At 33.0% G+C, this 15,507-nt stretch overlaps 1 protein-coding gene across 1 annotated transcript; it reads right to left on the reverse strand.

Annotated features, from left to right (window-relative positions):
* Nucleotides 1–3,270: 3,270 nt before the first annotated feature.
* On the reverse strand, nucleotides 3,271–5,435 carry LOC112328231 (uncharacterized). The gene is made up of 2 exons (XM_052454534.1): nucleotides 4,273–5,435; nucleotides 3,271–4,044 (listed from the first exon to the last, which is right to left on the reverse strand). The coding sequence occupies exons 1-2, from the start codon at nucleotides 5,306–5,308 to the stop codon at nucleotides 3,629–3,631; spliced, it is 1,452 nt and encodes a 483-aa protein (XP_052310494.1). The 5' UTR covers nucleotides 5,309–5,435; the 3' UTR covers nucleotides 3,271–3,628.
* Between the last annotated feature and the right edge of the window lie 10,072 nt (nucleotides 5,436–15,507).

The raw sequence follows: 15,507 nt of genomic DNA on the forward strand, positions 1-15,507 counted from the left end.
GTGTACAGATTTATAATTAATTTCTTTATTATTATTATTATTCCCATATAATTAATTTTCTAAGTTAGTTTGATTAGTAGTGTGTGTGTATAATTATACTTTTCTCATTCTCTCAATAAAAATATCAAAATAATATTTTTTTTCTATTGAAAATATGGTATCGAAGCTAAGTTTCTAAATTTCTTAGACACTTGATTTTTTCCACTATTGTTGTTTATTTTTTTCTTTTTTTAAGTCTTTGGATCTTTGGGGGAAAAAGCCAACACATTGAATCACTCTCTCTTTGATGTATTAAAAAAACATAATTTGTTTGTTTGTGAATATAATAGTAAAAAAAAAAATGAAAAATTCACAACTTCCTAAAATAGTGATTTGTAGATTCATCCGGTTTTGATTGACCTTCTATTAGAAGCGTTCGTGGTCTGATTGAGTTGAATTTTTATAGGCACATTTACTACATAAGGTTTTATAATTTAAATAATGGATATGATATTTAAATATGCCTAACTAGTATTTGTATCCTTGAATAGTAATCATGAGTTTCTGATTACACAAAAAGGGAGCAAAAAGTTATTTCTTTTATTTTATAATTAATTTGGATTTCTCAAATTAGAGAGAGAGAGAGAGAGAGTAGTCATGGACTCATTAAAAGATCATGAGAACTTCGTCTTGTTTGCAAAGCTCGCTGAACAAGCATAACGCTATCATGAAATTGTACATGTAATGAAGGAAGTGGAAAAACTTTATGTTGAATTTGTTAGTGTATATTCCTTATAGCTAATTGGATGATTACACATGACACTAAATCTATTTATTTAAAAGCATATTTATCATTAATAAAAGCTTTTTTTTTAATCTTTAATACTCATTTATGTTTGATTAATAAATCTAGAGTAAAGATAAAGTTCTTGGGATATAAATGTTTTGCAAAGAAAATTATAAAATGATTATAATTATGAGATTTCTAATGCATCAAAATATTATTCCTAGTTGATGCTTTATTAAAACTAGACATTAGTTAGAGCTGTTGAAACTAATATATATTATATTCTTTTTTTTATGAAAAAAGCAAATAATCTAATAAGCCGAGTTATAAGATATACCTATAACTAATATGTAAGTATTTGTCAAATGACATGTACACTAAACTTACCCATATAAGAGATCTATTTGGAGAGATCACTTATGTTTATGAAAATGTGAAAGTGACATACGTTGATTATGATTATACGTTGTCTTAATCAAGGGTAACAGACGGAAAAACTTTACATATACATGAACTATATGAAAGTATTTGAGTAATAAATATATGATTCATCATCTTAGGTGAATTATAAAAAAATTCTACATGTTCTCAAATAGTATAAAAAATAAATCAAGTTTCTATATATGATTTCTAGATATAAATTTGAATTTCAAAAACGACGATTCATAAGCTAGACAAGTTAATCAAGACAAAGGTGAATTGAACTTAAGTGGTATAATTTTAAAACAAAGTCATGATGAACACAAGAAGCTAAAAATATGGCTCCAAAAAGTGCTTTGTTCGAGTTAGAATTTCTTGTAGATAATATAACAAACTGATAGAGTGTTGAATATGTTCCTAACTTAATATCTGAATCATTTAGAAAATTACCACATAATCACACTAGAGGTATTCCTAACCCATTTATGAACTCAAAATTTCTAGTAATGTCAAATATCCTATGAGTTGTTAAATGTCTAGCCATCATTTATCATAATCAAATATGTCATTTATAAACCAATTATATACTATATTTGTTCCTGATAATGTGGATGAAGCCTTAGCTGATAAGAGGTGGAGAGCTATAAATTAAATATTGATGAATTTACATGATAAAGTGCAAGGATGAAGGCATCATTGAATGCTCTATAGTGTCTTGGTGGTGAAATGTTACACTCAAACCTATAACTTCGATTACAGAGAGACATTTATACCTATAAACAAAATTAACACATTTTGAGTTTTGTTGTCTTTAGTTATGAACTTAGATTGGCCATTACAATATTTTAGATTGGCCATTACAATATTTTGATATGAAGAACACTTTTTTACATTAAAAATTATTTAAAAAAGTCTACATGGATCTCCAGGGCGTATCATTACTGAAAGGTGTAATTTAGATTGATCATTACAATAATTTGATATGAAGAACACCTTTTTACATTAAGAATTAAGAATTATTTAAAAAAGTCTAATATGGATCTCCAGGCGTATCATTACCGGAAGGCATAATTCAAAGGTGTGCATGTTTAAGAAATCAGTGTATAAATTAAAACAGTTTTCGAAAGCATGATTTGGACACTTCACAAAACTATAATAGCTTTTAACTATCGGAGAGCAATTCAAATTACATATTATTCTTGAAGAAATATTAAGAGGAGAAAACGTAGCCAACAAAGTAGTGGCTAAAGAGTACAATAGTATAAAAGGTAAGAACGACATCCAAGCTACTAAATCAACATTCATATCCAAGCTTTGCTTGCCCAAAGAATCTATCACTCCATTAGCTTTTACAGGAGCGTGCATGAAGGTAACTGATTATAGAGACCTCCATACAGAAGAGATTTCATTGAACACGTCTTGGAGCCTCAAAGGTCTCCCATCATTTTTTTCCCTTGGGAGCCACTAAACAGTATTCACTGAATTAATCTAATTCTAAAGTCCAACCCACCTTATTAGTATTTTTAGATCGTGGGTAACCATTTAAAATAATATTTTTTAAAAAATTATTTTTATATCATTATATAAAATTTTAAAAATATTAAAAAGTTAATTGTAAATATTTTTTTTAAAAAGCAACATTTCTACGCAAAAATAAACAAGATATTAAAACTAGCGCTGAGTTCCAAAGCTTTTCTGAAGACTAATACCTCCGTTTCATTGGACTCTAAATAAAATATTTTTGTATATTATTTATTTTATTTTTAATGTATCAAATAAACTTAATAATCCGTTGAGCAAACTGATCTATAATGGGAAAAAAAATGTACAATTCTATGGAGGTGCATATGATAGATTTTATTTTTCACCTCCAGAAACGAAGTAACAAATGATGATACTTTCACCTTTCATTTTCAATCTTGTCACCATCACAAGCGTACTATCGAATTATAAAGTCGCAAAGATTTCGTGATGTTGGCGTAATGAAGTGGTCATGCCCTCTATTTTTCGTACTCTTCATAAAAAGAATTTTGCTAATTAATTATAAAGGTATGACAGAGATAAAAGAGAAACGAAAAAGAAGATAAGCAAATACGAAGATTTTTATTTGAAGCAAATTTGGATATGAAATGGCTTATTTTACATGGATATATATATATATATATAGACCATATTGCTTTATACATTCAACCCTAGCTATACACTATTATGCAGAGACAATTAATTCAAAGGGCTTAGCTAGGAATGAAAGGATTCTAATGCACTTCACAATCTTGATAATATTGACAGGATTAATGGAAATCACTTATGTGACTGATCTGACATTTACGTGTCTTAGTTACCAAATAATAATGCTTAATATGCAATCGATATGTCCATGCTTCTTTATGTTTATTCCTTAGAATGTACCCTTTCATATGAGACATCCACATTCCGTGCCTTTTAGTTCTTCGTTTGTGCTTGGAAAACATGACCAACCCCAGGGCCCTGAATTGGTACCGCGGGTCGGAAACCATCTGGCACTCTAGCGACAGAATGTTCAATGTTGGTTGCCTTTCGATCGGTCTTATCACTTTGATCTACTGATGACATATGGCCAATGCCAGGGCTGTGACCTGGTGTTGTGGGTTTAAATGCTGCACCAGAACGTTTTATACTGGAGCCAGTACCGGGTGCCTTTGGATCAACATCTTCATTATCATCTTCATCTTCATCTGAAAGAATATGGCCAACCGCGGGACTATGACCTGGTGTTGTGACAGAATGTTCAGTGTTAAAATGTTCAATTTCGGATGCCTTTGAATCGATCTTATCACTTTGATCTACTGATGACATATGGCCAATGCCAGGGCTGTGACCTGGTGTTGTGGGTTTGAATGCTGCACTTGAACGTTTTATACTGGAGCCAGTACCGGGTGCCTTTGGATCAACATCTTCACTATCATCTGCATCTTCATCTGAAAGAATATGGCCAACCCTGGAACTATGACCTGGTGTTGTGACAGAATGTTCAATTTCGGATGCCTTTGAATCGATCTTATCACTTTGATCTACTGATGACATATGGCCAATGCCAGGGCTATGACCTGGTGTTGTGGGTTTGAATGCTGCACCAGAACGTTTTATACTGGAGCCAGTACCGGGTGCCTTTGGATCAACATCTTCACTATCATCTGCATCTTCATCTGAAAGAATATGGCCAACCCTGGAACTATGACCTGGTGTTTTGACAGAATGTTCAATTTCGGATGCCTTTGAATCGGTCTTATCACTTTGATCTACTGATGACATATGGCCAATGCCAGGGCTGTGACCTGGTGTTGTGGGTTTGAATGCTGCACCAGAACGTTTTATACTGGAGCCAGTACCGGGTGCCTTTGGATCAACATCTTCACTAGCATCTTCATCTTCATCTGAAAGAGTATGGTCAACCCCGGGACTATGACCTGGTGTTGTGACAGAAAGTTCAGTTTTGGATGCCTTTAGATCAGTCTTATCACTTTGATCTACTGATGACATATGGCCAACGCCAGGGCTGTGACCTGGTGTTGTGGGTTTGAATGCTGCACCAGAACGTTCATTACTGGAGCTAGTACCAGGTGCCTTTGGATCATCATCTTCACTGTCATCTTCATCTACAAGAATATGGCCAACTCCAGGACTGTTACCTGGTGTTGTGGGTTGGAAATCATCTTTGAAAGCAGTGACAGAATTGTCATTGTTGTGGCCAACACCAGGACTCTGACCAGATGTTATGGGTTTGAAATCATCTTTCACAGTAGTGACAGAGTTAGCCCCCGGTGTCTTTGGATGCCTAACACCAGGAGAACCGCTGAAGCTTGGGACCATAGGAGGGGTCATTTCTTTTCTGCCTGCCTTGGAATGGTGAACAGTCGGAATGTGAACTGGGGGTGAAGGGAGAGAAACTTTTTGATTATTTGCAGTGTTGTGGTGCAAGTTGGTATTCGTACTTTGGTTGGCCATTTCTTTTAGCGGCTCTATTTCATTGGTAACATGTTCCTGCTTATTCGTTTGCTTAATTGACCTTCCTTCAATAAACAGGATTTGGAAGCAGGTAACAAATGCAAGAATAAGGAAAGCGCATTTACATGTTTCGGCCATAGTTAACTATAGAAGAAAAGATAGTGAAGGTTTTATTGTACGATGGTATGGAAAGGCTCGAGGAGCAATTCAAGTTGCAGCAAAGAGTAGTATTAGGAGAAGCAAAGATGATTAAGGTGCAAGCCACCACATTGAGAACAAGTCTTGGTTTGGAGTTGGTATTTATAGCCATAATAAGTTAACCCTGTGGCAATCCTCACCTCAAAACCCTGTTTGTGGACCTCAGAAAATGAATATAAATTTGGACGGTTTGTATGCTAAATCGTCCTCACAAGTTTGACAATCTTACAGACTTTTTCCAACTTTGCATGTCGTATGCACTTTCACTACTGCTTATAATTATGAAGGCCATTTTGCTTTTCACGACACTTTGATGTATAGTAATTACTTTAGCATGTAAAATTAGACTTTGCAGAATTTCAATAAATGTAGGATTAGACATTGATATATTATGAAATATCATGCTCTCTTATATATAAGACGAAACGAATAATAGTGGGATTCATTGCAAGAATCATTCCAACTGTTTTTGAAATTAGTTTCGTCTAATATATTGACGAATTTATGCAGTATAATTTTTCAAAAATTTAAGGACGAGTAAGACTATCTCGTATAGCTTAAAGTCAGTACTTAAACTCTTTTTTGTGTTGCGAACAAGCTACAAATCCATTAGCTTGATAAAACTTTCCTTGTTAAGCCAAAAAATGGTAAATCGAAGTTATATTGCTTGTAAATTTCTTTGTCCAATCACATGCATAACACTCGTAGAAGCTTGTAGCTTGAGGCTTGATCCTTGATCCTTGACCTTTCATTGTGCTGAGATGTTGGTTTGTTGTTTGAATACGTTACTAAGGGCGGCGATATAATTAAAATAAATACTTTTGACAATTAGGACTGAAAATGTGTCGATAGTCAAGTGCCTCCCCCCACCACCAAGATACTCCAAAATGACAGGGATTCTCCCTGTACTCTCCACTTATAGATGTATAGTATAAAATGTTGATGGTTTATATGCAAAGCTTACAACTGCTTTTCCTCGACAAGTTCAAGTGAAACGCATCTGTCCTTGGTTTGCTAATTCAAACCTCATTGTTTATGCTATTTCCAAACTTTCAAATGGGGTTTTGAATTATTACAGGCCGCTGAAAGTTAGAGATTCCTTTTGAGTGGTGACCACAGAAAGGAAAATCTTCTCCTTGATCATTCTTCTTCTTCTTCTTATTGACTCTCAAACATTTCTAGCATAAATAGTGTATTTAAAGGTTTGACTCTTCTCAGGAGTCGGTGACAACTTGTTCTTTACCTCTCCATTATATATGTTTTTATAGTGTTTGATGGTCCAAATATATAGTAGTAAATAGAAATGATCGAGTGGAAACGATCCAATATATATGTTTTTGGGCATGCGTAATTAGTTGGTTTACTTCACCATCATTAATATCAGGCATATGCAGTAAGGAAGACTAGAATATGCTCTATGGTTACTTAGAAAGTGTAGCTAAAAATGTGTGAAAAGGGTTTTTTTTTTCTTGTTTTCTGTGAGAAATCATGTTTAAAAACACAAGAATAGCCTCTCCAAACCAACACATATTTAAAACTAATTCGAAAATATTCATGATCGTTTTATATATATTTTAAATAAGGGTGGATGCAGGCTGTGGACTGCACTAGAATGGAAAGAAATTAATGAACGGTGTAATAATTTGATTAGGGTTTAATTTATTTGAAAGTAGGTTTCCCAATTTGACACCACTAAAATCAATGCAAAATTATTTCACCCAATATAATTAATTTTGTCTCTCGTGTATATTCTCTTTCGTAAGGAATTGGTAAAAATATGTGTACTGATTAATTTTTTTTAGAGTTTTATTTCGTAAGATAAAAAATTCCTCAAGATTTTAGTGTAAAAGTCAATTTTTTTTCCTTCTACAAACTAGTGTAATATTTTCCCTGCAAATTCCTAGTTATATTTTCTGTTTCAAGGCATCTCATTTTGTTTTCTTTCATTTCTAATATTTCCCCCCCAAGTTTAATAAACTATACCCGATAAAGTATTGTTAATCTTCTTTTCTTCGTCGACTTGAAAGCGAGTAAACACAGAAAATCAATGTAAAATGAGGAGCTTAGGAGGGAAAGGAAAGTTGGCATTTCTTAATTGACTTCTCTGATGATAAGATATTCCCAGTACTCCAAACTACCAGAAGAAAGATGAACTTTCAGAACTCATAAATGAATCTTAATAATTGAAGGAAGAGATTGTTCATTGGAAGGGGAAGAATTTTTAGCCCCGCTCGTACGTGAGAAATTCTCTCTTGATCTTCTAGGATCTCTTGACTGTGCTTAGTTGACTTCTTAATTTCTGCTCTAGGAGCCACCTCTAACAACTACCTACAAACTTATTTCCCTCTTGGCTTGGCTTTGAATTCTTAAGAAGTCCTATTCAAACACTAATTGTAGATCACAAGAGAAAGACTGTATATTCTTTCATAGCATTTACTTTTTGATATTTTATATATGATTAAGGAGAATACAATTTATTTTTATTAAAAACATTAAAGTGGTGTGTGTGTGTCTATATATATATATATATAAATGAGAGGGGGTATTATTAATAAAAGAAAGTTAGCCATACATGTGACTAACTAAGATAAAGTACAAAGCATGGAAGCTAAAGAAAATTCAAGATGTCATAACCTGATTTTTTATTTTATTTTTCTTTTAATTTTTGAAAAATACAAAAAATATCAAAAATATAAAAAATTCAAAAATATATTTTTGATATATTTGCGTCGTTCTTGGCATTTTCAGCATATTTTGAAAAGAGTTAGTATTATAGAATATACATATATATATAGGAATTATTATAGGATTATTCTAATGTTGTAGTTCTTACAGTTACTGCTATGTACTGTATACATATAAATAGAAAAGGTTGGTTAATAAATAAGTCAAGTCATTCTATTATTCTCAATTTGGTATCAGAGCCCTAAATCACTTTAAACTCTTTTTCTCCTTTTCTCATGGACTATTCTTCTTAGCCGTCTACTACCTCTCCCTTTTACTGCACCTCCGGTGCAGATCCCCTCCTCTGCCGTGCCACCAATGCAGTTAGTTGGTGTTTCTTCCTCTGCCTCTATCCTATTGTGGCCACTGCCATCAGATGCTGGCCAAAATCTTGCCAACCTGCCTACCGCTCCTTTACTATAGCCTACCTCTACTGCTGCCATCCACCGTGCTTAAGAGGACAACATTGTTTCCCTCTCCGACACTCACCAAGTTATCGCCCTAAAATTGACAAACATAAATTACCTACATTGGAGAATGAAAATGAAGCCATACCTTCTAGGCCAAAGAGTTTTTGGGTTTGTTGATGACTCAATTTCATGTCCTCCTCCATATGTGTTTGCTGCCAATGATACCTCTCTTCAGGTAAATCACTCCTTTCTTCGTTGGAAATAGCATGACCAACTCATTCTAAGTGCTCTGCTTTCTTCCCTCTCCATAGATGTTCTTCATCTTGTTATTGATTGCTAAACTATGCACTTTGTTTGGCGCATGCTTGAGCAAGCTCTAGCTTCTCCATCCAATTCTCGTATTATATAACTTCATGGCTCATTTCAAGATTTTTGACAAGGTGATGATTTGTTCACTCAGTTTATACAAAATGCTAAAGCCTTATTTGATGAGTTGGCCGCTGCTAGCTGGTCAGTTTCGCTAGAAGACTTTAATTTATATGTATTTCATGGTCTTCAAGTTGAATTTAAAGACTTAGTAACAAGCCTCATAACCAAGGCAGAACCTTTCTCGTATACGGACCTCCATAGTCATCTTCCCACGTCTGAATTTATTCACAAGACCTCCCTTCAATCTATGGAGTTTGCTACCATCTCTGCTCCTTTACTACCCATGACACCTTCAGCTCTTGTTGCTCAGCGTCAGCCTTCTGGAACTTTTAGCAGAAACAAAGTAGATTTCATGGAGGGTGGCATCCCAATTATGGCAGCAACAGAGGGAACAAGTCTATTGGTTCCAGGTCTGATTTTCACATAATAAACCTTTCAAGAATGATAGAAAGCAGGGCAATTGGCACAAAAAAAAGGGGCATCTTGCGCCCTTCCCTCACTATCCTCAACTTCAGACCCTTGGATATGGACAACAACCTAGTATGAATCTGGCGTTGAGTAATGCTTCCTCAACAGGTACTACCGATTGACTTACGAATATCGGTGCTAATTAACACGTCACACCTGATCTTGCAAATCTGACAGGGTCCGAACCATATCTTGGTAATGATAATTTGATAGGGACTTCCCATATCTAATATTGATAATTCTAAAATACAAACACCATATCACACTTTCACTTTATCTAATGTTCTTCATGTTCCATATATTACGAAACCTTTACTTTTTGTTCAAAAATTCTATCTTGATAACAATGTTTATTTTGAATTTCACCCATTTGTTTTTTATGTCAAGGATCTCAACACCAAGGTAGTACTCCTTTCAAGTCAGAGTAAAGATGGTGTTTATGCTTTGACTAGGTCTTCCGTCATGTTAGTTCTTCAAGCTTATTAGTCTCCTTGCATATCTGCTTCTGCTGATCTATGGCATCATCGACTAGGTCATCCTACTTCTTGTATTTCTAAATTTCTAGTTTCGTAAAATAAGATTACTTGTAATAACAAGCGTCTTAATTTTCAATGTCAAACTTGTCCTTTAGGAAAGTCATCACGTTTGTCTTTAGGACCTACGGGTCACAAAACTTCTGCTCCACTTGAATTAATTTTTAGTGATGTTTGGGTCTTGCTCCTTTATTTTCATCTGATGGTTTTCATTATTTTGTTATTTTTGTTGATGCATATACAAAATATATATAGTATTACCCTCTTGTTGCCAAGTTTGATGTGTACTATATTTTTCATCAATTTCAGATTCTCGTTGAGCGTCAATTTTCATTAAAAGTTAAATCTGTTTAAACTGATTGGGGCGGTGAATACCGAAAATTATCCCCACACTCATGAACAAAATGGCACAGTAGAACGTCGTCATAGACATATTATTGAAACAAGACTACTCTTCTAGGATAGTGTAAAACACCATTAAGATTTTGAAATTATGCTCTTAAAACTTCAGTTTATCTTATCAATCGCATGCCTACTTTTGTCCTAAAAAATAAATCTCTTTTTGATTGTTTGTTTCAACGGTCTCTGGATTATCATTTTTTGCATACTTTTAAATGTCTCTGCTTTTTGTTTTTGTGCCCCTCTTATACTTATAAATTAGAGTTTTGTTCTTCTCCATATGTGTTTTCCAAGTATAGCTCATCTAACCTTGGTTAATGTTCATGAAAACGGACATGACAAGAGATATAAATATGTTGGGATGCAATGTCAAACACATTTCTCATCTCCAACCTCAAACCAACTTGCTACTGCCCTTCTACCAAATCTGCTATATTCCTTAATGTGTCACACCATTATTGATTACATAAACAACCCATGTGCCTTTGCCTTCCATCGCCCACCTTCTGCTCACCACAGCTGCCCTACACATTACCTATCTCATCACCACATGCATGTTTACCTAACCATCCTACTGCAAGTACACATAGAAGTTTGACTCCCTCTAATTTGTAGCACGATATTTCTGTTACTGCTAGGTCACCCCGCTGCCCTCCCTCTGCTTCACCTTTTTCTGCTAGCGATCCCTCTACCGCTGGCTCTGCCTCTATTACAAGTCATCTACCTGCAACAAACTCTTCCTCTTCTTCTTTGTAATAGTCAGCAGACATTTTATGGTCCTTCGTCCGCGGCAGTCGAAGACAACAAATCTGGGAGTTTTCGTTGCTACTGTTACTCCTACATCTTGGGTAATGTCCTCTCCTACTTCTGAACCCATTGATTTATCTGATGCTAATAGGTATGAGGCTTGGCATGATGCTATACGCGATGAAATTCAGGCCTTGGGCTCTAAACACACCTAGTCTTTAGTTCCCTTTCATCCTTTAATGAATGTTATTGGTAGTCAATGGGTGTACAAGATTAAGCTTCGTGTTGATGGCAACATTGAGCGTTATAAGGCGCTCCTGGTTGCTAGAGGTTTTACTCAGCAAGAAGGTATTGATAACTTTGAAATGTTCAACCCATTTATTAAGCAAGCCACCATCATATTAGTATTTTTTTTTATTGTGGTTTCTCGTAATTGGAAGATCCATCAACTTGATATTCATAATATTTTTCTTAATGGTGTTTTTACCGAAGAGGTTTACATGAAACAACTTCCGAGTTTTGTTGACTCTTCTCTTCCATCTTATGTGTGTTGATTGCACAAGTCTTTGTATGGTTTAAAACAGGCATCGAGGGCATGGTACCATCGTTTGAGTGTCTTTTTGCTCTCTATCGACTTTCATGCCTCCAAGTTTGATACCTCTTTATTTATCCTTTCATTGGTACTAATATATTTTATCTTTTGGTTTATGTTGATGATATCCTACTTACAGGTAGCAGCTCTATTATGCTACACCGCCTAATACAGTTACTGAGCTTAAAGTTCAAGCTTCGTGACTTAGGTGCAGTTCATTATTTTCTGGGTATTGAAGTTCAATCCACTGATATGGGTTTGATGCTAGGACAACACAAGTATATTCTTGACATCCTTACTCGGGCTGGTATGACTTCCTGCAAACTTGTTGATACTCCAATGTCTACTTTAAAGGTTATCATACTACCAGATGCCCTATTTTCTTATCCTACATGGTTTTGCCAAATCATGGGTGCTCTTCAATATCTCACCTTTATAAGACCGAATATCTGTTTTGTTGTTAACAAAGTTTGTCAGTTTATGCATGTTCCCACTAATTCTCATTGGACCGCCGTTAAACATATTATGCTCTATCTTAAAGGTACAACATCCTATGACTTCCATATCACTCGTAGTTCCTCTATTGCTCTACATGGTTTTACATATGTAGATTGGATAGGTAGTATTGATGACCGAAAATCTATGGGTGGTTACCTTGTTTTCTTTGGTCAGGCAAGCAACGCACAGTTGCTCGCCCCTTTACTAAGGCTGAGTATAAAACCTTAACAGATGACACTGCTAAGGTTATCTGGCTTCAATATTTACCGATCTGCAAATTCCATCTAGCTTCGCTCTTACCATTGGGTGTGATAATTTTAGTGCTACTTATCTATCTACAAATCCTATCTTTCATGCTCATACTAAACATGCCAAAGTTGATTATCATTTTGTACAAGACCGGGTTGTGAAGAAAGAGATTCAAATTCATTTTATCTCCTTTCAAGATCAACTTGCAGATGTTCTTACTAAGCCCCTTTTCCACTGCTTCATTTATTGTTTTTCGATTCAAGCTTCGAGTCGATCCTTCACCCTTGGCTTAAGGGGGCATATTATAGAATGTACATATATATAAGAATTATTGTAGGATTATTCCAGTGTTGTAGTTCCTACAGTTACTGCCATGTTCTACCTCATACATATAAATAAGAAAGGTTGGCTAAGAGATAAGTCAAACTATTCTATTATTCCCAACTATTAAAAATTAAAAAATTTACTTTCGACACATTTAGTTTTTAACACTCTTATTTCAAAATCACTAATTTATTTTTCTCATTGTGTCAACATTGACATTTAAAAAAAAAATATTTGGATAAGGAGATCAAAAGTACAAAAAAAAAAAAAAAAGAGAGACCAAAGTGATTTTGGATTGTTTGGTCACCAAGTTTGCTTGGGAACCAAGCAATTAAGAAGAAAAAATTAAATTATTTTTCTAGGGGAGCAACATCATTTGATTTTGGGACCAAATGACATTTTGTTGCATTCAGATCGATGAGATTTCTTCTAGATAAAAATTCCTCTTTACAAAGTTAATTTTTCATAGCTACCCAGCTCATAATTTCTTTTCTGGAGGAGCCATGCTTTTTCATATATTAGCTTCCTATTTATCATCACCTATAAATAGAATTCTGTCTAATATCAAGCTGCAATTTCTTACTGTGTATAATTCCCATCTTTTCTAGCTTCCCAAATCTCCTTATCTGACTTTGCTTGAGATAATGTATGTGACTGAATAATATTCTTCAAACTTGTTCAAAAACTCATAACTCCCTCCTCCAAAAGATTCCAAATCTAAGTATCATCCACCCAAGTTTCTAAACTCGAAATTTGGCATGCTTGTGTCTTTGATAATGCAAACAATCTTGGAAATTGATGTGACATAATTGAATTTTCTGCCGATATATCTGTCTGAAGCCTCATTATTTTTCCATCTCCAACCACAAATCTTATCGAATTTCTTAAGCTCCTGCCTGATTCCTCTTCTGATCCAATCACCGAATAAATGCCCTACCATATTGGTTTGGTGACACCATTATAAAAACATCTCATAACATTTCTTAATAGTATTTATTTATTTATTTATTTGTCTATTGTATTTGCTTTAATATATAACATTAACAATAAAATTATCATACAATATTTCCAAAATATGAGACGCCATTGTAGATAACAATTAAAATATATCATTTATTAGTTTCACTATTTTTGTTTTCAATTCGTTTAATTTTGCATTTTCTTGTGTATAAGAACTTAATTTAGAATACTTTAAAAAATCTCAATTAATGATGGTTATTAATTGACTCCATTGAAGAAAAAAAAAAAGATCTGCCATTGATTATAAGTGACTGGTCACCTTTCCTTACACAACGGGTTTACGTGTTGTTCAAAACTAAACTTATGGCAACAAGCGATGAGATGGGCTTATCTAATACAAATGTTTACGTGGATTATTTGCGCCCTGCCTCAAGATAGTTTTCAAATTTTATTTTTATATATTTCTATTATAATTAAAATAGATTTATGTACAAAATATAACGATTCAGATTTGAAAGGAATAAAATGTTTTTCCAAATGGATTATTCTTCTCTCAGTTTTTTAATAAAAACTAAAAGGTGTTAAAATATTTTAAAAAAAATCAATAATTTGAAATAACCATGTAAAATGTATCTTTTTAATTTAAATTTTATTTTTTATATCATGTATTTTTTTCTTACGTGTACAATTTCCTACAACATTTTTTTAATAAAAAAACTTATCATGATCTTAAAAGCAAATTTAAATAAAAAAATATTAAAAATTATTTCTTAATATTTTATACGCAATTGAAGAGAAATAAAATTAATTTAAGAAAAATATGTAAATAATTTATAATAAAAAATAAAAATTTTATTTTTGATGAATATTTATGATCACATTAAAAAAAAACCTTCAAATTTTAGACTCGCATATAATAATTAATGAAATTATTGCTAATATTATATAAAAATCTATAATCTTATTTGAAAATAATGGAAAAATTAAACATGATATTTTATTAAGTAATATTTAAGATATAAATTTAATTAGTTATTTATAGTGGATTTTTCAAATTAAAAAAATAACAAATAAAAAAAAATCAATGACAATATAAAAAAAAAATCAGGTTCATGAGCTTAGAAATGTGAGCCAGAGCATCTAGCTCAATACAAAAAAGTTTAGATGCATGTAAAAGGCTTGGTCCATGTTCTTGGATTTCTTATCTTTAAAAAAAATATATAAACAAAACATTATTCATCCTATTGTATGTTTTTAAATAAAATAGATGATACATTGTTGACTAGTTAAGATTTTATAAGGATTGAAAAGTCATGGTCTGTGTTTTAAAAATCCAAAAACTCATTTTAAAATTTTTTATTTTACCTTAAAACACCTAAAAACAAACTATGAACTTCATTAAAATACACTTTAAATAGTTAAAGAAACACAAATTAAATCAAATAAAAACAATTCTCAAGACCTGATCTATTTTTTTAACAATATAAAATTTAAAAATGGCTCAATGGCATGCCTCTCGGCAAGATGCACTTATTGATACCAGGATTAACTTTTTTATATAGTTAAAATGTGACCAACATATCTTTTTCTCTTTCCTCCCCCTATATCTAGTAACTTTCTCTTTTTTACCGAGAGACTTGAATGATAAAAATAAAGTTTAAGGTTTAAAAGTAAAATTCTAAAATTGAAGGGATAAAAAAAATGCTTAAATGGACAACTTTTTTTTATTTTATGAAAATCAAATAAAGAACATGTTTGTTTTTGTTGGGTTTTAATTTGTTTCTTCTTCTTTTAATTATTTTTTAT

This window comes from Populus trichocarpa, chromosome 7, assembly GCF_000002775.5.
Source record: "Populus trichocarpa isolate Nisqually-1 chromosome 7, P.trichocarpa_v4.1, whole genome shotgun sequence".
Lineage (NCBI taxonomy): Eukaryota > Viridiplantae > Streptophyta > Magnoliopsida > Malpighiales > Salicaceae > Populus > Populus trichocarpa.